The following is a 24,422-nucleotide window of genomic DNA, read 5'->3' on the forward strand; positions in this document are numbered from 1 at the left end:
AGAGTCCAAACATGTGCAACATATCCAATGGCAAGGAAAGGGGTGGGGGCAAGAGTATCAAAAAGTTAGGTTGTCATGATGGTAGGACTAACTTCAGCGGCAGACTCTTCCGAAGCATCAGATGGATGATGACACGGGACTCTGGTTTTATGTCCTGTAGATATCTTTGCAGATACAGTCTTAACAGAAGCACTTAGAGGATAGCTTTGCTCAATTTGCACAGTACCATTAGGGATAGAAAGCTTGCAAGAAGAATAAGCAGAACTTGATATGCACTGGAGTGCAGTCAATGGAGAGGAAGGAGAGTCTACAGCACTTCCATCGGAAGAAACTGGGCTGCCACAGCGTCCTTCTCCTTGTAAATACCGAATGCACTTCTTTTTCCTCCTAGGAACAGTGAATAGAGTTATCTGTAAATAAAGGGCAAGTCCATCATTTCAGATACTTAAAGAAACAATTATTCTAAATCTAAAATACACGGAAAAGCATAAATCATTAACCCATTGCTTAACCCATAAACAAAGTTTGATTTTCTTAAATTTTTCCTTTTTTTTTTTTTTTTACTCCTCACCATCTAAAGATCCATAGGCCCAGATTCACTGAAATGAATAGTAAAACTGGTGTAACCTGACCACATTAACCAAATCACAGATCAGACTGGTAAAATGAAAGCTGAGCTGTGATTTGGTTGCTGTGGTCAGGTTACACCAGGTTGTTTTCTTCACATTTATAAATCTGGGCCTGGAGTTGTATAAAGGCTTACTTTTTGTGGGAAAAGTTGTATTTTTTTATTGTCAGACTAATTACGGAGCTCTATGGAGTGCAACTGGCTGCAGCCCTCTCAGCGCTCTATCTCCCGATCTATCTCCCGCTCTATCTCCCGACAGGTACACCTTAAAGGGCACGTATCGTCTAGATTTTCTTATATTGTTCTTTTATTTAGTTTCTATTTTTAACAGCATTTAGTGACATGCTTTATAAAAAGCCTCTTGGACACCGATAATGGACAGTACCTTCTTCTTTACATGAATGTGAAACATTACTGAGCGTACTCTGAACTTTGAACAGGTCATTCAACAGGGAGCTAATATTGTCTTGTATTGATGCTATCTACTGGTGTCACCTGATGCTGTAATGCTGTACAGATCACTTTACAGCAGACTCCTCTTATCATCACAGGCTCAACAGGAAATATCAGCTTAGTTTAACCCTTAGACGACCCAGGGCGTATAGTTACGCCATGGAAGTCTGTCCCCAGACGACCTAGGGCGTAACTGTACGCCCTGGGTGTTATTCCCGCTATGAAGCGCGCTCCGGAGCGGAGCGCGCTTCATAGGAGGTGGGGGCCGGCTGCAGTGAGCAGCCGGGACCTCACCGGCAATGACACGCTGCAGCGATCGCGCTGCCGCGTGTCATTAACCCCTTAAACGCCGCGATCGCGGCGCGACCGCGGCGTTTAAGTGTAAGTGACAGGGGGAAGTCCCCTGTCACTTACCGATCGGGACCCCCGCAGTGTGACTGCGGGGGTCCCGATCGGTAAAACGGACTGCTGGAGGTCTCTCACCTGCCTCCATGCGGTCCGATCGGCGCTCTGCTACTCTAAGCCTGCACAGGCAGGCTCAATGAGCAGAGCGCCGATAACACTGATCAATGCTATGCCTATGGCATAGCATTCATCAGTGTAGAAATCCAAGTAATGTATGTAAAAGTCCCCCAAAGGGGCTTCAAAAGTGTAAAAAAAAAAAGTTAAAAACACTAACACACTACCCCAAAACCCCTTCCCCAATAAAAGTTGAAATCACCCCCCTATCCTATTATATAAATAAAACATATAAAAATAAATAAATAGATAAACATATAATATACCGTAGCGTGCGTAATTGTCCGATCTATTAAAATATAACAAGCGTCATTGCGAACGGTGAACGGCGTACACGAAAAGAGGGGAAAAAGTGCGCAGATTACCCATTTTATGTTACATTATATATATAAAAAAATTAATAAAAAGTGATCAAAACGTCCGATCTTCACAAATATGGTATTAATAAAAACTAGAGATCATGGCGGAAAAAATGACACCCCATACAGCCTCATAGGTGAAAAAATAAAACCGTTATAAGCGTCACAATAGGTCCATTTTATTAATATTTAATTGGCAAAAAAAAGGTTTTCATTAAAAAATACATATATAACATTAGAGAATCTGTGTAACCTGCATATGGTTGTGTTCGGACTGACCTATAGAATAATTGTATCATGTCGCTGTTACCATATAGTGCATAACGTAGACACAGGAACCCCCCAAACGTTACCATATTGCATTCTTTCTTACGATTTCACCTATTTATATCTTCATAAATAATATATTTGGAATTCCATCATACATGTTATGGTAAAATGAATGACGCCATTACAAAGTACAACTATTCCTGTAACAAATAAGCCCTTACATGGCCTGTAGATAAAAAACTGAAAGTGCTAGAGCTCTTAGAAGGGGAGGAGGGAAAAACGGAAACACTAAGATCAAAATTTGCGCGGTCCACTGGGTCATTTTGGGCCTGGTCCTCAAAGGGTTAAGCCCCAGTGGTGAGAATGAAAACTGCAAGATTTCAGAATTTTATAATAATCAATAGTAAAATGGAAAACTAGAAAAAAGTTACTAACAATGCTTAAAAAAAATGTTTAAAACATAAAACATAAAAACATTAGGATATTTTCTGATGACACATTCTTTTTACAGCTATACTATGTGAACTTTTGTATGGGTTAGTGGGATTACAGTGATACCAAAATTTACTTACTTTGGATTATATATATACACACACACACAGTAGATTTTTTAAAAGCAATAAAACAGTTTCTTGATATGCCCTCCTGTTCCCGAGATATTTGGGTTTATACTTTGCACTGTTCACACACGGGTGCTATTCTTTTCTTTCCCCCGATTGTATGACCACACCCATCCTTCTTACATTGAATTATGAGAAACTATAAACCCCCATACTGTATATCAGAAATTGAAGGGAATATCAAGGAAATTGTAAATAGGTGGCACCCAAAGCTATTTGAAGGGAAATTAACAGCTGAGAACTGCAGGGAAAACTACATTCACGCGTTCAGTAGTTTTTCAGGACCCTATATGATCTCTACAATCTTCGTTCACAATCTGCCTTGTGAATCAGAATTTGCCTGTAATGCATCCTAAATCTGTATTTTTTGTGGATCAGCTAAGAAGGGGACAGCTAAATAAGTGGGAATGGTTTCAAATGATTACTTATCCTTATTTTTTTTTTACAGATTTGCAGACATTACAGACATTTCTTCTATAAAAATTATGGATCCGCTAAAATTATGGACGCTCCCATAGACTTCTATGGGCCAATTTGTGTGTCAATTATGGTCCATACTAGTGCTGGTTAACGTTTACGAATCCGAAAAACTACAGACAGTATGAACAGCCCAACTGAAATTAATGTGCCCTAAATTTGTCTGTAGTTGTGGATCCGCACTTCATGTATACTTACCAGTCCCTATGCCTGAATAGCGCTGCTTCCAGGTCCCGTTGATGAGTGCTGGCTGTCAGTTTTGGCTGGAAATCCGGTATTTCACATACATGGCTGTTTTAGCTGCAACTGATTGCCCACTTAGTAAGTCAGTGACCCAATCATACCCTATGATGAAATTCAATTCTGTGGCTGTAAAATTATTTTGTTTGCATTGATTTGTTAGGTAGTTGATTTTATAGTTATAGCAGGCTGGTCTTTATGCATATACAAACCGGCCAGCTATAACAAAATCACTTGCCTAACATTCTACAGACCACTTATAACTGCGGTGACCTTTTAAGGCACAGACATGGACTCCATGAAGTGTCCATTGCTGGACACCTTGAGCTGAGTCATACGCCCCAAACCATTTCTGAACAATTTTTGCAGTAAGGCAGGACAGTGAGGAACAATGGGTCATGGTGCACATTGACACCAATGACAATGAGGTAGGAGGGTCCTTAAAGGGAATCTGTCAGCTGTAATTCATGTTTTCAAATTGCTGACACTGTTAACAGAGCTGTTAGGTCAAATCAAATTACAGCCTTAAAAAAGGCTGCCAAAATGTAGCACTTTTACACAGAAAGATTAACTGACTGATTATCTGTGAAAGATTTTAAGCCAAAGCCAGGAATAGATTTCAAAAGAGGTTGATTGTGTCCAGTGCTGGCTTCCCTACACATTAAATGGTATTACAGCTTGCTGCACTTCAGGCAATTGGGGAATCCTCTAACTGTAGAACAGCAGCATTTTTCTACATTATGGAAGCACAGATATGTGAAAGGTACAGTGTATCTCCTTGACCTAACAGCTATCTAACATTATCAACAGTTTGGAATGTGAATTGTAGCTACCAGATTCGGGCCCCATTACACGGAGCAATAATCAGCCCAATTTGGCTGATTATTACTTTGTGTAATAGAAACAACGATTAGCCAATAAAATGATTATTAGCTGATCATTTCTTTAGGCCCAGACCTGTTTTCCAGTTGGGGGAGTGGCTGCCTCTATTTGGTCGTGCACTCCACCTGTCTCACCCAGGTGATGCAATTATTTTGCAGGTATTAGACGGATCTTGCATGCCCAGAGCATAGGCGTATTATACGCCATGGAGAGGCCATAGTGTACATACAGTGTAGGGTCTGCCTCGATATGAGTCCACTTTATCGTGGTGAGGCAGTTTACGCTGTTTGCAAATAGTAACCAAGAGACTCATTTTTGTGGAAATTTTTTGGGCAGTTGGGGGGGCTGCTTTTAATTGTTTTCATGTCTATGGTGGGTCTGTATCTTGCTGTTGCGGTGAGCTGTTGCATTCTTCTGTGTTTTTGTGTACCTAAAATCATCTGCTGCCAGGAATCGACGATTGCCCAAACAGTTAATACTTTGTCTGCACTCCCGATCTCCTCCGGCGCTTGGTTTGAGGTTCAAACAGACATCGCAGCTCCTGGGTCCCTGCTGATTCATCCCACCTCCACTTCCGAGACAGACCGAGTCTCAGGGGGCGACAGCCCGTTCAGCCAATCACTGACAAACAAGACAGCACCGCAGCCAATGGCTGAGCGAGCTGTCACAGCCTAGACAAGTTAGGGCCCTATTCCACCGGACAATTATCGTTTAACGATTAACGATCTCAAATGACCGCCATTGCGAAAGACCTGAAAACGTTCACTCATTTCCATGGAACGATAATCTTTACTTATGATCGTATTTGAGATAGTTTTTTCTTTGCTATTTCTTCGCTATTGCTTTCGTATCTGCTGCGAACGACGTCTTATTCAATGCGAACGATTTGCGAACGAGCAACGATAAAAATGTCCAGGTCTTCTAAAGCAATCAACGATTTCTCGTTCGGTCGTTAATCGTTAACTGCATTTCAACCGAACGATTATCGTTTAGATTCGAACGATTTAACGATAATCTGAACGATAATCGTCCGGTGGAATTGGGCCCTTAGTCTATAGACAATCCATATATAGTTAACCCTAGCCAGATAACCCCTTTTAGCTACTAGAATGCGGCTGCATGAATCTCTCCCCAACTGTCAATCAAATCCAAGTCAATATAATCTATTAAGCAAAAAAGAGTCGGCTATGCTCTCTTCCTGGACGTATCTCAGGATCACAGAAGGTCTCAAGAGTGAGACCCACTTAGTAACTTTTCACATGTGTGATCCGTCAAAAGTTATTACACATGAGAGTAATAAGGGAGCATCAACACACAGGTTCTATAGCAGATTTAAAGTTGTGTTCAATCAGTAACACCGATATCTGCAGCTTCCAATGTGCAACATTAAAGGGGAACTCTGGATAAGGAAAACTTGTTTTCTATTAAAAGTTATATAGATGTGTCTATATAATATATTACCATATCTGTATGGTTCTGCCACACTGGTAGCTGTTTGAAATCCAGGAAGTGAAGAAAAATGGCATCTGAGCCAATCCACGTTGTCTCCTGCTGCTCTCCCACCTTAGGAGACAAATATTCCATGCCTCTGTCTCACATTGTGTGTATTTGCTGAGATCAGGCTGATGATGCAGACAGGGGGAAGGGCATGATGTCAAAGGAGGCTTGGCTGGAGTGATTCACCATCTCTGACCAGCCAGACGGTGTTGTACTGATTTTGCTGATTGTGCAGAAGTTTTCAGTGAAATTAGGGCTGTGTTCACACATGTTGGAGTGTCATTGCAGTACTGCCGCGTGTTCACAAAAATGATGCAGTAACACAAGTAAATTATGCTAAATGGCAGAGAGGATCAGAGCCTTATTGTGGGGCTTAACTTCAAAGATAAAAGATATTTGATCATAATATGTGCATAGAAATGAAAAGAAAAGAAAAAAAATCAAAAAAAGTTCTTTACTTTATTCCAATATCAGTGTTACAGGTAGAGAATACAGCGTGCTGTGTGGGTGGGACAACAATGAAATGATAAAGTACTGCAAATAATTCAGAAACACAATGAAACTGCATGTGTGAACACAGCCTAAATGTTCTGCAACAGATTTGGGTGGGGAATGTGCAGGGTGAAGGACTGTGATGAAAAGCTGAGGCAAAGCATTGCATTCTGGAATGGGAATAGATAGTTAAGTAATGCTTTATGCTTAAGTTTCATTTTTTTAACTTCTACCTGGAGTTCCCCTTTAAAGGGTTACTCTAAAAAAAAAAAATAATTCTTTCAAATCAACTGGTTTCAGAAAGTTATATAGATTTATTACTTCTATTTAAAAATCTTCAGTCTTCCAGTATTTATCAGTTGCTGCAGGAAATGGCGTTTCTGACAGTGCTCTCTGCTGACATCTCTGTCCATGAGAGGAGCTTCCAAAGCAGCATCAAATTGCCATAGAAAACCTTTCCTGCCTTGGACAGTTCCTGTCATGGACAGAGGTGGCAGCAGGGAGCACCATGACACTGGAAAGAAAACACCACCTAACCACCACCACCCCTAAGCTTCTCCACAGCAGCAGCACAGAAAAGGAGAGTGCTTATGAACTTAAAAGGGGTAGTGCGGCGCTAAACATTTATTCACAAAATAACACATTACAAAGTTATACAACTTTGTAATGTGTGTGTTATGTATGTGAATGAGCCCCTTTCCTGTGTTTCTCCCCACCCACGTTAGACCCGGAAGTGTTGGTGCATTATACTTACCGCACTCATGTTGACCCCCGGCCGCCATCTTGTGACAATGACGTCTTTAGGAGGCCGGCCAAACTGCTCCATCCGTCCCTCATGCCGCCCCCCCCCCCCTGTCGCGTCATCAGCTGCTCAGCCGCGATTGGCAGCTAACTATGTCATTGTCACAAGATGGCGGCCGGGGTTCGACACAAATGCGGTAAGTGTAATGTACCAACACTTCCGGGTCTAGCGTGGGTAGGGGAAACAGGGGGAAGGGGGCCATTCACATACATAACACACATTACAAAGTTGTATAACTTTGTATTGTGTGTTATTTTGTGAATAAATGTTTAGCGCCGCACTACCCCTTTAAGAGCTCCCTGTACTGGGTGGGAGCACGAGTGGGGAGGGGCATGGTCTGCACAAGGTGGTCTACAGCCCTGTACTCTGATGCCAAAGCCTGAAGTGGATCTGCTATGATTTGGAAGGTGAGGGAGACTTCCTGGGTCAGAGGACAGGACTGTGGAGGTAATCTCTTCATAGCTGTAACCCTTCTCTCCCCGGACAGAAAGTGCTGCATGTATGTGCCCACATATGTCCTGCTCACTCCTTCATGCTCCCTGCAGTCTCTGTCCGCCCTTGTGTTTCCCATCCTCTCCATTACTGTACAGTAACTTATAATATGACATTCTGCTGTTTCTGAATGTTTGTTTCATTAGTTTTACATGTTATTCAGAATAATAAATTATTATTTTTGAGGTGTGGAACCAATTGTCTGCATTTCTATAATTTCTTATGGGAAAATTTGGATTTGGATTACAAGCACGGTCCCGGAACAAATTATGCTTGCAATTAGAGATAAGCGAACCTCGAGCATGCTCGAGTCCATCCAAACCCGGCATTTGATTAGCGGTGGCTGCTGAACTTGGATAAAGCCCTAAGGCTATGTGGAAAACATGGATATAGTCATTGGCTGTATCCATGTTTTCCAGACAACCTTAGAGCTTTATCCAAGTTCAGCAGCCCCAGCTAATCAAATGCCGAATGTTCTGGTTCGGATGGACTCGAACCCAAACCCGGTTCGCTCATCTCTACTTGTAATCCAAGGCACTGTATATTGGTTCTCTTAACATATAGGGGTGGTGTGGTAAGCTTTCAGAGAGCAGGGGTACCAGGGCAAAGTACATGACAGAAATGAGGCCTCTGGTGGAGGTGGCATATTGACACATTCGAAAGGGAAACAATTGTGTCCCAGAAAAGTGTTTGCTTCTTTTGTAAAGAAAAGAACACTGCCTGGGAGGGCGAATATTGTTACAAGGTCCTAGAAGGGGAGTAGCTGTTGCATTATATGGGTAACTACATCAGTAATGCAGAACAGGCCTTTTTAAAACCAAGAATCAGAAGGGAACATGGAGGTAAACCCGCTAGCCAAATGTGGATGGAATAGAAAAGTAGTCAGGGTGGAGGCTCTAGAAGCAGGTGGAAACCTGAGCATATTCCCTAATATCTGTGGTAAATGCTATGGGACCCAAGAGGTCTCGCATAGGAGGATGGTACTTCCCTGACCAGAACAAACTATTAGGGTGTACAGGCACCAGCCATAAAAGTCTCCATCAATTTGGTATAAGCAGGGAGACTTGCCCACGCTGGGGTCCTCTGGTGGTGTGTATGGAAGCCACCAAGTAATCAATGCTGAGCACAAACTGGAGGGGAGAATGTGAACATTAAGTGGCATGTGACATTAAAAATTTGGAGGGGGGGGGGGGGGAATTGTAGCATGAGACAAGCAGAAAAAGACTGAGGGCAGAATGCAGGCGTTCGATTGTAGCAGGAAGGGGCCAAGGCGATCAACTGCTTTTTCAGCATCAAGCCTGAGAAAAAAGAATGGCGAATCTATATAGTCTCCCACTCAGATAAACCTATGGCCCAGCGGGTGTTGTCTTCTTCCTGTCTGCAAGGAACAAACCCTGCTTGGTCCTTGTGGACTGGTGAGGGAAGCCATTTGTTAAGGCAGAAGGTCAAGAATTTCGTAGAGAGTTTTAGGTCTAAGTTAAGTCATAAGGTCTATAGTTTCGACAGTCTAGATCAGACATGTCAAACTCACCCGCGGTGCCATTATTTTTGGCCCGTCACACTATTTTACTCTTTTATTAATTCTGGCCCGCCGACATCACAGATTATAATATGGGAGGTCCGAACGGCCGCTCAGACCTCCCATATTATAATCTTGTAGGCCACAGTATGTAAGAAGCGTCCGGCACCGGAAACGCAATGACGGCGTTGTGCGCGTCTGACGCCGGAAACGCAATGACATCGCCGCACGCGCCTGGTATCGGAAACGTGATGATGTTGTTGCGTGCGTCCGGCGCCGGGCGCCTCCCGCACCGGCTGGAGTCGCAGGAAGGGTGAGTCTATGGGGGAGGGAGGGCTGCTCCATAACAGGCTATTGGGGAGGGCTGGCTACTATAAACGAGACTTGGGGAGGGCTGGCTACTTCATAAGAGATTATGGTGGAGGGGTGGCTACTATATGAGACAACTGGGAAGGGCTGGATACTATATAAAGAGACTATAGGGGAGGGCTGGCTACTATATAATAGACTATGGGGGAGGTCTGGCTACTATATAAGAGGCTATGGGGGAGGGCTGGCTACTATATGAGACTATTGGGGAGGGCTGGCTACTATATGAGACTATTGGGGAGGGCTGGCTACTCCATATCAGACTATGGGGGAGGGCTGGCTACTATATAAGAGGCTACAGGGGAGGGCTGGCTACTATACGAGACTATGGGGGAGGGCTGGCTACTATATGAGACTATTGGGGAGGGCTGGCTACTCCATATCAGACTATGGGGGAGGGCTGGCTACTATATAAGAGGCTACAGGGGAGGGCTGGCTACTATACGAGACTATGGGGGAGGGCTGGCTACTATATAAGAGACTATGGGGGAGGGCTGGCTACTATATAAGAGGCTATGGGGGAGGGCTGGCTACTATATAAGACTATTCGGGAGAGCTGGCCTCTATAAAAGACACTATTGGGGAGGACTGGCTTCTATATAAGATACTACTGGGAGGGTTGGCTAATATATGAGACATTTGGGGAGGGGGGGTGACTATTATATGCGTCACCATTGGGAGGGCTGGCTACTATATGGCTACTATGTGGGGCACCAATAGTAGGGCTAGCTACTATGTGGGGCAATATTGGGAGGGCTGGTTACTATATGGGACACTTTTAGAGGGGTTGGCTACTGCATAGGGTACAGTTATGGGATTCAGCAAAGGGTAAACATCCACAGCTTCTTAAAATGTAAAATTCTTTATTGCGGCATCAAAACATAAAAGAACAAACAAAAAAAGTAAACAGTGAGCTTAAAAAACGCCGACGCGTTGCGAGGCTCTACCTCTTAATCATGGCAAGGTGAAAGCATAAATGACAGATTTTTATGTTGCCCCATGTGATGCGAAAGGAATAGGGAACGCCCGTCAAAGGGAGGGGAAATCTCTCGTCAAATCGATCACATGATCGGCTTACAGCATATATACAAAAACACGAAAGACGAAAGAAAAATAACAAAATTACTCCCAGAAATAAACACCAGTTACAACCCAAGGGGCTTAATAAATATACAATAAGTCTGATTTGTAGTTCAGGCCTCTTGGGAATCTGGTGTCCAATAGGAGAATCCACAGGGCTTCTCGTTGGCGCAAAAGGGAAGTCCAATTGCCTCTGCCCTGGGTTGTTTAACCCTTTCTATGGCGCTAATGCGGAGACTACTGATGTTACCAGGGTGACACTCTACAAAGTGTTTTGCTAAACCGGATAACGATCTACTAGATCTGCCAAGGGAATGTGATCTGATGTCCGCAATGTGTTCCCCCATTCGGATTTTAAGTTTTCGTGTACTGGAACCTACATATTGGACGTTACAGATGTTACAACGTGCTACATATACAATGTAATTTGTGTTACAGTTAATAAAAGATTTTATGGGATAGTTGCGACCTGTACTACAGGAGGTTATGATATTACTCTTATCTGCGAATTGACAAATACCGCATCGTGGTACCGCACATTTAAAAATGTGTATTCAAGGACTCTCTGATTTGCAGGCTTTGGGGTCAAACGATGAACAAAATATTACTAACACCGGTGGTCAGCTGACCATCCCTAACCCAACTTTCTACCCTGTGCAATCCAGAACTTCTGGAATGGATTTATTCCAACACAGAGTAGAAGAAGCCCTTACGGATCTATACACACATCTCGGGGATAATGCACATAAGGATAATTTAACTAGGGGAGAACGCATAGCTCTGACAGAACTTAGGAATAACCCATACCTAGTATTTAGAAAATCTGATAAAGGGGGCTCTGTGGTTATTCTAGATAGAGACCTATACATACGAGAGGTTCGCAGTATATTGGATGACCCGGCAACCTATAAAAAGTTGCCGGGTGATCCAACTGGGATTATCAGAAATAAACTACAAGATCTGATGGATACAGGGGTGGAGTGGAATGTCTTGAGTGATAAGCAACGCAGCCATCTTTTTCCTCCTTTCCCTGTTATCCCCGTATTTCATGCGTTACCTAAAACTCACAAAAATATTTTTCCCCCTCCGTTTCGTCCTATTGTTTCTGGCATTAATTCTCTGTTGGAAAGACTTTGTATTTGGTTGGACAATTTATTGCAGCCTTTGGCGGTTCGGACCATGGGGTATGTTCGAGATAGTAAAAGTTTATTGGCTAGTATTGAAAATCTTCCGATGCTACACAATGTATCCTGGCTATCTTGCGATGTAGTTGCACTCTACTCGAACATACCCCATGATGTTGCTATTACTGCTTTGGCTTTTCATCTGAAAAAATACAGTAACTACAGCAATGTACTGTGTGAATGTATACTAAAAGTTACGTTTTTTCTGTTGACCAATAATTTTTTTCAGTTCGGTGAGGATTTCTTTTTACAGCTTCTTGGCTGCCCCATGGGCGCGTCTTTTTCTCCTTCTCTTGCAAATTTATTCATGGCATATTGGGAGGAGGTTTATCTATGTAGTGTCCATAACCCCTTTGTAGGTTTGGTGGCCTGGTATGGACGCTACATAGATGACCTCCTCCTGGTCTGGCGGGGTTCACATGATGAGGCTGCAGATTTTGTGCGGTTTATCAATGACAATCCACTTAACCTCAGTTTTACTTTTCAATTTGAAGTTGATTCTATTTCCTTCTTAGATGTCACTCTGAGGTTTGTGGAAGGTAGGATACAGTCTGAATTGTATAGGAAACAGAGTGCAGGAAATGGAGTACTCCATGCCTCTAGCAGCCATCCCCCACACGTTACTAGAAATTTATCAATAGGTGAATTCATTCGCCTTATACGTAACTGTTCGAACAAAGACATTTACACCCGCCAAGCTGAACAACTTACCCACCGCTTGACACTTAGAGGATACAAACATCATGTTATCACTAGAGCAAGGGCCATAGCAGAGAGTAGGGACCGTTCTTTTCATTTGCGGGATAGACATGAAACAACAAATCATAATGTGAACAGTCTCCAAGCTAACCATTTTTCTCATAATCCCATAGTTTTTTCCACCAGATACAGCCCCCAATTTCAGGACATATGTAAAATTGTAAATAGATATTTGCCTTTACTCTATCAGGACAGGAAATGTGAACTAGCCCTTAAAACCGGCATCAGGTGTGTTGCACGACGTGGCCTTACCCTGGGTAATTTACTTGCACCCAGCGATGTTTCATCTAGCGTATCTGACAGAGGAGCACATAATTGGTTCTCGGTCCAGGGATTTTTTAAATGTGCGGTACCACGATGCGGTATTTGTCAATTCGCAAATAAGAGTAATATCATAACCTCCTGTAGTACAGGTCGCAACTATCCCATAAAATCTTTTATTAACTGTAACACAAATTACATTGTATATGTAGCACGTTGTAACATCTGTAACGTCCAATATGTAGGTTCCAGTACACGAAAACTTAAAATCCGAATGGGGGAACACATTGCGGACATCAGATCACATTCCCTTGGCAGATCTAGTAGATCATTATCCGGTTTAGCAAAATACTTTGTAGAGTGTCACCCTGGTAACATCAGTAGTCTCCGCATTAGCGCCATAGAAAGGGTTAAACAACCCAGGAGGGGAGGCAATTGGACTTCCCTTTTGCGCCAACGAGAAGCCCTGTGGATTCTCCTATTGGACACCAGATTCCCAAGAGGCCTGAACTACAAATCAGACTTATTGTATATTTATTAAGCCCCTTGGGTTGTAACTGGTGTTTATTTCTGGGAGTAATTTTGTTATTTTTCTTTCGTCTTTCGTGTTTTTGTATATATGCTGTAAGCCGATCATGTGATCGATTTGACGAGAGATTTCCCCTCCCTTTGACGGGCGTTCCCTATTCCTTTCGCATCACATGGGGCAACATAAAAATCTGTCATTTATGCTTTCACCTTGCCATGATTAAGAGGTAGAGCCTCGCAATGCGTCGGCGTTTTTTAAGCTCACTGTTCACTTTTTTTGTTTGTTCTTTTATGTTTTGATGCCAAAAATTAAGAATTTTACATTTTAAGAAGCTGTGGATGTTTACCCTTTGCTGATTGCCCTACGGGTTGTGGCCCGCAATATGTTTTTCCCACGTGCTTCAAGACACCACTGCCAACTGAGCTAATCACTACAGCAAGTTTGGTGAGCTGACATTTTTTCTATTTTTTCTCATGTTACAGTTATGGGATTACCTACTGCTTGGGGAAAATAATGGGTAACCATTGGGGTTGGGGTTTTAACCATATCATAGCAATTTATCTTATCATTTATCATAGTGCACAGTGCTGGGGGATGCACACCACTGACAGTGCCAGGAACACCGCAAGTTAATCTGACAGTGCCAAGAGCGCCGCATGCCCTCTTCAATAAATATTAAGGTCGGCCCGTGACTTTGTCTAATCTTTTAATTTTGGCCCCTCTGAGTATGACACTTCTGGTCTAGATGATTTTTGTCTGGTTTAGAGCAGGGCAGTCTTAACAGAATTATAGGCCCCTGGGCAGAGCTCTGAACTGGGCCCCCTGACCCAACATCAAGCCTCCCTCCCCCCAACCTTGTGCTGTGCAGCTCCATGTAAATTAGAAAATAAAAAACAACAACGCTCACCTCACACATTGCTCCCCAGCAGTGTCTTCCTCCTCCATGAGATCAGTGACATTGCAGCTGGAAGAGCCAGGTACGTGTTCTAACCCAATGCCATCTGAAAATGACAGCTGTCAGCAAGACCCGGGAGCGGCACCCACCTGCCTTTCTTTTGTTTCATGGGACTTCTCTTTTAGAGCTGAACTTCCTTGAGATTGTCATGTGGCATTATTGGGGTATAGCTGCCACAAAGTTCTCATTTTTCCTCCAGTAAATTCAATGCCCCCCATGTTATACAAAGATGCAACATATCAAAGATGACCAGAATTGTCACAGAAATTGATTGCTGAAAATACCAGGAACATTCCCTGTGATTCACAGCTGTTTGATGATTTCAATGTGTTGTCAAAAGTGCTTAAACAGAGAAGCTGAAGCTAGAGACACCAAGAAACTATCTGTGTTGATAATTTTTTGAGACAATTCTGCCCTTCTTTAATATGCTACATCATGACCACCTACCCTCTGGAAAAACTAGCACCAAGTTCTAAACCAGTCATGTCAAACTCTGGCCCGTGTTGCCAATACTTTTGGCCCGCCAGGCAATTTAGAGTTTGAATTACATCTGGCCCACCATGGCTCTAATATAATAGACTATGGGGGAGGGCTGGCTACTATATATGAGACTTTTGAGGAGGGCTGGCTACTATATAAGACACTATGGGGGAAGGCTGGCTACTATATGAGACTATTGGGGAGGGCTGGCTACTATATGAGACTATTGGGGAGGGCTGGCTACTATATGAGACAATTGGGGAGGGCTAGCTACTATATGAGACTATTGGGGTGGGCTGGTTATTACATAAGAGACTATGGGGAGGGCTAGCTACTATATGAGACTATTGGTGTGGGCTGGCTACTAAATAAGAGACTATGGGGAGGGCTGGCTACTATATGAGACTATGGGGGAGGGATGGCTACTATATGGGACATGTGGGAGGCTATCTACTATTTGTACACTATTGGAAGGGCTGGCTAATATGTGGGGCAATTTTGGTTGGGTTGGCTACTACATGGGGCAATATTGGCGGGTTGGCTATTGCATGTGTTAGGGTTTAATCATGGCATAGCAATATATCATGTCATTTATCATAGTGCACAGCACTGGGAGACTCACACCACTGACAGTGCCAGGAATGCTGCATGCTTCTCTGACAGTGCCAGGCCTGCGTAATTCGCATCTCAATAATCAAGGTTGGCCCGCGACTTTGTCCAATATTTTAATTTTGGCCCACTGTGTATTTGAGTTTGACACCCCTGTTCTAGACCATTACTCACCCATTACTTGTGGGATATTTAGAGATGAAAATTTTCCTTTTACTCCTAAAATAAAAGGGTGTCCGATGACTTAGCACTTATTCTATACATTCCGTATACAGAGATATGTGCTGCCAAAAACAATTACTTCACATCTACATAAAAGACGCAATCAGCCAACAAACAAAGTGTTGGTTGTTTGTCGGCTGATCTCTAGGATGTTCACATGAGTCAATGATCAGGAATTCATAGGACCTAACAATACTGGACAGGAAAACTGCCTCCAACAATACCATTACAGTTTGCTCCTGCTGCCGCGAACACAGATGAAGGTTATCAGGTCATTACCGAATTACAGTTAACATAAGCAGAACTAGTTTTACATCCCAGGAGCATGTAAGCAGAAATGCTCTAAAACCATATGACATATGTAAGCTGGTGTATACACACTATGATTAGGAAGCATGTTAAAAATAAAAAGAAGGGAATGGAGTGAAGGAAGGAAAGCTGCAGAAAGATATGCCACAATTTGTCATACACACCTGCATGGGCCGCACCACTCCCTTTGTTGTTTGAGGCCAAAGCGAGCTCTGCATTTCTTAGGGGAGCCAGGATCTGAGTATAGAAACATGCACAGGAAGGAGGCAAAGGCACACACGAGAAAGAAAAGATGCAACAGTATTTAGCCACTTAAACCTAAAGATACAGAAAAACAGATGCAAAAGTCTTAAAAAAAAAAATAAAACAAACATTTTGGCTATGTTCACACTATGTAAAAGTAAGGCCATTGTTGCCATCGGCAACAACGGCCGTACTTTATGCGGAGTGGAACATTGCCTTATCTGCTATGGGATCCCGGCCGGAGCATATACACATAGTATACACTTCGGCCGGGATCCCATGCTGACCCGCAAATAATTGACATGTCAGTTTTCTGCGGCCGCAAATCAGTGAATTGCGGACGCAGAAAGACCTGCCAGTCCACACAATGAAGTGAGAGTCTCCGGCCGCTTGCTTCATTGTGTGCTATGTGAAGTTCTGATGCGGGCACGCGCTGATGCGCCCGCATCAGAACACTGCGGCCGGAAAGATCATCCGGCCGGTACTTAAGTACCGTCCGGGATGATCTGGGCAGAGACCGGCCGTTCCGTGACCCGGCCCGGTCACGGAACGGCCGGTCTCTTTACGTTGTGTGAACAAGGGGTAGTGCGGCGGTAAACAATTATTCACAGAATAACACACATTACAAAGTTATACAACTTGTACTGTATACAACTTTGTAATGTATGTTATGTCTGTGAATGGCCCCCTTCCCTGTGTCCCCCCACCCGTGTACCCGGAAGTGTGGTGCGCTATACATACCGGTCACGTGCCGACTCGTCTCCGATCTTCAGTCTGCGATGTCGTCTTCGGACGGCCTGGCCGAATCCCTCCAACCGCCCGAGTGCTGGCCGCCCTCTTCAGCGTCATCAGATGCTCAGCCGCGATTGGCTGAGCACAGTTTGGCTCAGCCAATCGCGGCTGAGCAGCCGATGACGCGGCACAGGGCGGCCGGCACTCAGGACGGTCGGAGGGATTCGGCCGTGCTGTTCGAAGAAGACATCGCAGACTGAAGATTGGAGACGAGTCGGCACGTGACAGGTATGTATAGCGCACCACACTTCCGGGTACACGGGTGGGGGTGGTGGGACACGGCGAAGGGGGCCATTCACAGACATAACATACATTACAAAGTTGTATAACTTTGTAATGTGTGTTATTCTGTGAATAATTGTTTAATCGCCGCACTACCCCTTTAATAGAGACCTTTCAGTGGAAGAATAGAGGTGACAAATACTCTCCAAAATGTAAAAAACTGACATTGGCTTTTTACTTAAAGAGATGGGAGGTGTATCCCATCACCCCCAGATTGCTACAAAAAACAGGCATTGGTGCATCTTCTTATTTGGAGCTTCAGATTTTGAAATCTCCCTCTCTTTATGTCAGTGGTCTGTAATGCGCACATACTTGCAGTAGTACTGCAGTAAAGCTTCCCCTATAAAACGAACACTGTCAGCTAGAAAAGACGTTTCAAACTGCCTACATCTCAGCTATGAGACTATCTATGCCTTTATTGTATTCGTCCAAGACTAAAATCATCTGGAAAAATGCTTTTTGTTGCTGCTCTGATTTGCCATAAAGCGCTGACGTTAAGTAAAATCTTTTAGCCACCCCTCTATGACATCAGGTCAAACAATAAAAAAAGCATTTTTATAGATAACTGCAGCCTTGGACAAATACAATAAAAGGTACAGTAAGTCTTACTGCTTACACAGCTATGTATATGGGTGAGCAGTTGAGGACAATTTTTTTTTAGCAGACCAGGTTCTCTTTAACCAGCACAGTTACTTTTATAATCCATTTATATTCTAGGTCTTAGGAAAATGCTCTATCAAAAACAAATTTTACGATTTTATATAGGTTCCTTGTCCTAGGATTACCATCACCTTCATTTGGTGAGCACGGCAGGATACATTGAAAACTCCTGTAGGTACGCTGTCCTCTTCTAAAACAAGTGGGGGAGGGAACTCCTGGAAGCACCATAGACTGCACTGTAGTAGACTTACAATGCAGTCTACGGCGCTACTGGAAATTTTCTCTACTGCCCTCATCACTTTAATGCAGTGTAAACCACAGCTCATTGGGGTTATCCTAACACCCTGAACTGATACATATTTTCTTGTTTGGGTGAAAGACCTATAAATTGAGGTCAAGAAGGTGACGGTATGTTTATATTCTTATGTGCTGCAACCTTTAAATATACTTTGGGTTTGAATTGCTCATTATTTTCAAGATCTCTGCCTGTTAACAGTGAACAGAAACATTCTAGTTTCCATCTAAATAAAGGTAGAAATTCTGATTGTAATCCTGTCCTGTTTACAGTGCAAATGCAGTGAAAATTTTCTGCTGTAGAGATGGTTCAATATCCACATAAAAAACAAAATGCCCAAGCCAAGCAGGTATGACAGAAAAGCGCGCAATCTACTCACGTACGCTAAATGTGTTTAAATTCTTACACTGATGAGGGACGAAAATATGTACATTTGGCCACCGTCGGTCGGGGATACTTCACAAATGCTGCAAGAAATCTGAAGGATGGAATAGCACAGTAGACTATGCTATTCCATCCAAAGGGACAGTGTGTTCCTTTGTTTACACACCATTGAAGTGGCAGCCATTTTTTATGGATGGCTGTCATTTAACGGCAAATAACGGCCGCTATTTTAAAACAAAGGCCAATATTTGCTGTTAAATGACAGCCGTCCAATAAAAACAAACATACGTCATTTTGACGGCATGTGAACATAGCCACATATTGGCCTATGGGTGAAGGAAGCGACTGTCTGGCATCAGTCAGCAACATCACTGTCAATTATGAGGGAAGCTCAGAAAACATCCCATTCTTCCGGGAGCCAGTGACAGAAGTATTCCTAACATATACCTCTGACGCAGTAACTACATATTAATTTCCATGTTAAATGGATGAACTCTGCAGCAATATGGAACACGTTTGAAAAGTTTTAAATTCTTTAGTGAAAAGTTAAGACAGGAGTGAAAACCTAAAGAGACAGGCAAAGAGCTCGACACATTTGAAAGCTACTGAGAATATTTGCATCAGTTCACTTGCTAGACACGCTATTTAATCCCTTGCCTCCGCAGCCTGTTTTGTCCTTAATGACCAGGATTATTTTTCAAAATCTGACCTGTCTCACTTTATGCGCTTATAGCTCAGTGATGCTTTAATGTATGCTAGCGATTCTGAGATTGTTTTTTCGTCACATATGGCACTTTATATTAGTGGCAAAATTTGGTCACTACTTTGTGTGTTTTTTGTGAAACACATCAAAATATCATGAAAAATTAGGAAATTTTGCATTTTATGAACTTTTAAAATTTGTGGCTTCTAAAAAAGGAAGTCATAGCACATAAATTAGTTACTAAATCACATTACCAATATGTCCTCTTTATTCTGGCATAATTTGGGAAACATATTTTACTTTTTTAGGGTGTTATGGGGCTTAGAAATTTATTAGCAAAATATCACATTTTGTGAAAGTTTCCAAAACTGATTTTTTTAGGGACCAGTTCTTTTTTTAAATTTAGAAGTCTGGTATCCTGAAAACCCCCATAAGTGACCCCATTTAGGAAAATAGACACCTTAAAGAATTAATCTAGGGTTATAATGAGCATTTTAACCCTACAGGGGCTGGAGGAAAGTATTCACAATTAGGCCGTAAAAAAATCAAAAATGAAAATTTTCAAATATATACGTTTAGATTAAAGTTTCTCATTTTCAAAAGGAACATGAGAAAAAAAGCATGCCAAAATCTGTAACGCAGGTTCTCCTGAATACAATGGTACCCCATATGTGGGCGTAAACCACTGTAGGACTCAGAAGGGAAGGAGCGCCAATTAGCTTTTTTAATGCAGATTTTGCTGAAGAAATTTGAGCGCCAGGTGCGTTTGCAGTGCCCCTGTAGTGTCCGCAGAACAGAATCCACCCAAAAGTCACCCCATTTTCGAAAGTACACCCCTCAAAGAATTCATCTTTGGGTAGGATGAGCATTTTGACCCCACAGGTATTAGAGGAAAGTATTCAAAATTAGACAGTAAAAATGAAAAACACGAATTTTTCCAATAATATGTTCGTTTAGTTTGAAATTTCTCAATTTCACGAGGAACAAGAGAAAAAAAGTACCGCAAAATTTGTAACGCAGGTTATCCTGAATACAACGGTACCCCATATGTGGGCATAAACCACTGTATGGGCACACAGCCGGGCTCAGAAGGAAAGGAGCGCCAATTAGCTTTTTTAATGCAGATTTTGCTGAAGAAGTTTCTGAGCGCCAGGTGCGTTTGTAGCGCCCCTGTAGTGTCAATAATATGAGAGAATCCGCACCCCAAAATTTGTAACGCAGGTTCTCCTGAGTACAACGGTACCCCATATGTGTGCATTAACCACTGTATGGGCATACAGCCGGGCTCAGAAGGAAGGGAGCGCCAATTAGCATTTTCAGTTCAGATTTTGCTGAAGTAGTTTCTGAGCGCCAGGTGCGTTTGCAGTGCCCCTGTAGTGTCCGCAGAATAGAACGCCCCCTAAAGTCACCCCATTTTGGAAAGTACACCCCTCAAAGAATTTATCTTGGGGTGTGGTGACCATTTTGACCCCACAGGTATTAGAGGAAAGTATTCAAAATAAGACAGTAAAATTGAAAAACTTGAATTTTTCCAATATTATGTTCGTTTAGTTTAAAATTTCTCAATTTCACTAGGAACAGGGGAGAAGCTGCATACCAAAATCTGTAATGCAGGTTCTCCTGAGTAGAACGGTACCCTATATGTGGGCATAAACCACTGTATGGGCACACAACAGGGCTCAGAAGGGAAGGAGCGGCAATTAGCATTTTCAGTGCAGATTTTTCCGAAGAAGTTTCTGAGCGCCAGGTGCGTTTGCAGTGCCCCTGTAGTGTCAGCAGAATAGAACCACCCCAAAAGTCACTCCATTTAGGAAAGTACACCCCTCAAAGAACTCATCTTGGGGTGCAGTGAGCGGTTTGACCCCACAGGTATTAGAGGAAAGTATTCAAAATAAGACACTAAAAATGAAAAACTAGAATTTTTCCAATATTATGTTCGTTTAGTTTAAAATTTCTCATTTTCTCGAGGAATGGGAGAAAAAACGTACCCTAAAATCTGTAACGCAGCTTCTTCTGAGTAAAACGGTACCCCATACGTGGGCATAAACCACTGTATGGGCACATAGCAGGGCTCAGAAGGAAGGGAGCGCCAATTTGCTGGAGCAAAACCGCAGCTAGTAATAGTTATTAGAATAGCGCAGTTACTAAAATACAATAAAAAAATTAGATTACAGGTAATGTGGGGTGGTCACGAGCAACCTGGGGTGGTCACGGGCAACCTGGGGTGGTCACGGGCAACCTGGGGTGGTTACGGGCAACCTGGGGTGGTTACGCATAAACTGAAGTGCTTATAGGTACCTGTAATTTGGGGTGGTTACAGGCAATCTGGAGAGGGTCACTGGAAATTTGGGGTGGTCGGAGGCAACGTGCGGTGGTCGGGGGCAACGTGCGGTGGTCAGAGGCAATCTGGGGGGAATTACGTGTGATTAGGGGCAACCTGGGGGGGGTTACAGACAATCTGCGGTGATAACGGGCAACATGGGGTGGTTACAGACAATCTGGGGTGGTTACGGATAAACTGAAGTGCTTATAGGTAATCAGGGGTGGGTACATGTAATTTTGGGTGGTTACGGCAATCTGGTGTGGTTACGGGCAATCTGGAGGGGGTCACTGGCAACGTGTGTGAGTTAGAGGCAACGTGCGGTGGTCACATGCAATCTGGGGGGTTACGGGCAATCAGGGCTGATTACAGACCATCTGGAGGGGGTGACTGGCAATTCGGGTTTGTTACGGTCAACGTGCGGTGGTTATGGGCAACGTGCGGTGGTTACGTGCAACGTGCGGTGATTACGTGCAATCTGGCGTGATTACGGGCAACCTGGGGCGGATACGGGTAATCTGGGGGGGGGTAGGGGTAATCTGGGAGTAAACTGCAATTATTACTATAATAAAAAGTGTGTGTTTTATTTTTTTGTATGTTTTTCACTTTTTGTACTTTATACATTAATTCTCACTATATTACTATGATTACTGTGATAGAAAATATCACAGTAATCATAGTTCAGTGACAGAGACCAAATTGGTCTCTGTCACTTTAAATTTTCCGAGATAACTGATTCTGGAGCGCATGCGCACTTCAGAATCAGCCTGGACGCCGAGGAGGACGGACCTCCCTGGATCAGGTAATGTATATGGGGAAGGGGGGTGACTGGGGGGGGGTGGGGGGGTGGGGGTGCGACACAGTATCACTTTTTATCCCCTGTCACCAATGATTTATGGTGACAGGGGATAAAAAGTGTTTTTTTGCACTGGGAACAGGCGATCAGTGGTATATAGTATATACTGCTGATCGCCTGCTCTGGGACCACACGGGGGGGGGGGGGGGTCCCCGATCACTGCCTCATGCTCTCCGCTACCTCCGATGGCGGAGAGCATGGGGCTTTGATCATTTATTCATTTCCATCCCTGCGAACAAACATCGTTTGTTCGCAGGGATGGGGGCGGCCATCTTGGATGTGATGGCCGCCCGGGGAGGGGAGGGATAGTGATCGCCCACTAGGGCGGGGGGGGAGATGTAAGGCGCCCGGTACAGGCGGATCGCCGCTATAACGGTAATAGCAGCGATCCGCCGGTATCGGAGGACGAGGGGAGGGGGCCGGGGGATATAAATGTAGTGGCGGTGGGAGGAGGCAACGTTCTGCAGCCTCCCCCCGCCGCCCGATCGGCGGGAGGACACGGATTCTCCCCATAGACGTTGCGGTCGCATTGACCGCGGCGTTTATGGGGTTAACTGCCCGGGGGGAGCGCGGCTCCCCTCCGGGCAGAGGCAGCAGGAGGAGGCTGTGTCACACAGCCTCCTCTTGCTGCTCGATCTTAGATAGAGACAGAGGGGGGAGGCAGGGAAACCATGACGTCCAGGGACGTCATAATGCTTTCTGCCACTGCTTTTCATGACGTCCCTGGACGTCATATTGGGGGAAGGGGTTAAATATGAAAAGATAAAATCTACTAATTGTACTAGAAATTATTAACTTGCATGGTTTGGTTACATTAACCCTTCATAGTGGCCCTTTTAGTGCTCTCACTGCTGTACCCTACTTATCCACATACCAGTATGGAATAAAGTTTTTTCTATTTTTGCATGAACGCATTGCGAGTACCACATCCTTCTACATTTAAGTTATTTTACAAGACTTAGACTTATGTTGACCACCACTGCAAGGTTCAGCAATAAAAGGCCCTCCATAGATTCGTATACAAACTTGTCTATACAGCGGCCCGGAACAGAGCTAGTGGTGCCAAAAACTCTACTAGGTAAGTACTAGAAATTATAAATTTGCATTGTTTGGTTACATTAAACCTTCACAGTGGCCATTTTAGTGCTCTCACTGCTGTTTGGCTGCTGCCACAAATGGATCCAGCAGCAAGTAGCATATTCCCTATTCCACTGTCTTTCTTTTTTTTGGCTCAAAAACTTCAGTAATAGTTTAAGAACAAAGACTGCTGTGTTACTTAGCTCCCCCATAGTGAACATCTGTTTCTCACTCTTAGCCTTGTTCTTTTTTATGGAGGCAGACATGCTCATGGCTTGCATGCACTCAGCCCAAGCTTTCTCTGTCCCTCTTTCTGGCACACAGCACAAGCTAAGCCCTGCCCCCACTTCCTGTGTACCTTTTGTTATAAGAGATAACTTTCCCTTAACCGGCAGTGAACAGCAGTGATGGTCGCGCAGTTTTTTTTTTTTAGACATTCACCTTTTGGTAAATTGCATGTATTGTTCATTTGAGGTTGAATTTTATTTTTATTTTAAACAAATTATGTGTTTTTCAGCATGTATAAAAATAGGTTTCTAAACTGACATCAGCGCCGTTCTCTTTTCTGTTAATTTTCCTCCTTCTGGTGGACCTGTAAGTTCTGTTGCTGGCCATCCCACCAGGGGAATTATACAGTTTGTACCTATCAAGTCTATACTTTCTACACAGGCTAGTGATAGAAGATGTGATCTGTGGGAACTAGGTCAGACTGCAATGCACTCCTGAGAAATACAGCTGCATCCTGGTACCAAATACAATTTTTATTATGATGCAGACAGGCAAAGAAATTAAATAGAAACAAT

The 24,422-nt window shown here is 43.5% G+C and overlaps 1 protein-coding gene across 9 annotated transcripts in view; it reads right to left on the bottom strand.

The window, feature by feature from the left end:
- Positions 1–218: 218 nt before the first annotated feature.
- The window catches only part of TCF7 (transcription factor 7), a 186,830-nt gene continuing 162,626 nt past the window's right edge, over positions 219–24,422 (bottom strand). For 4 of the 9 annotated variants that reach the window (XM_069970182.1, XM_069970168.1, XM_069970134.1 and 1 more), the window contains one exon: positions 219–387. In XM_069970182.1, coding sequence (XP_069826283.1) covers positions 308–387 — 80 coding nt within the window. In that variant the 3' untranslated portion in view covers positions 219–307. Of the gene's footprint in view, positions 411–16,171; positions 16,245–24,422 lie in introns of all 9 variants that reach the window. The other 5 variants (XM_069970191.1, XM_069970152.1, XM_069970142.1 and 2 more) reach the window with 2 other exon arrangements.

Source organism: Dendropsophus ebraccatus, chromosome 1 (genome assembly GCF_027789765.1).
Source record: "Dendropsophus ebraccatus isolate aDenEbr1 chromosome 1, aDenEbr1.pat, whole genome shotgun sequence".
NCBI lineage: Eukaryota > Metazoa > Chordata > Amphibia > Anura > Hylidae > Dendropsophus > Dendropsophus ebraccatus.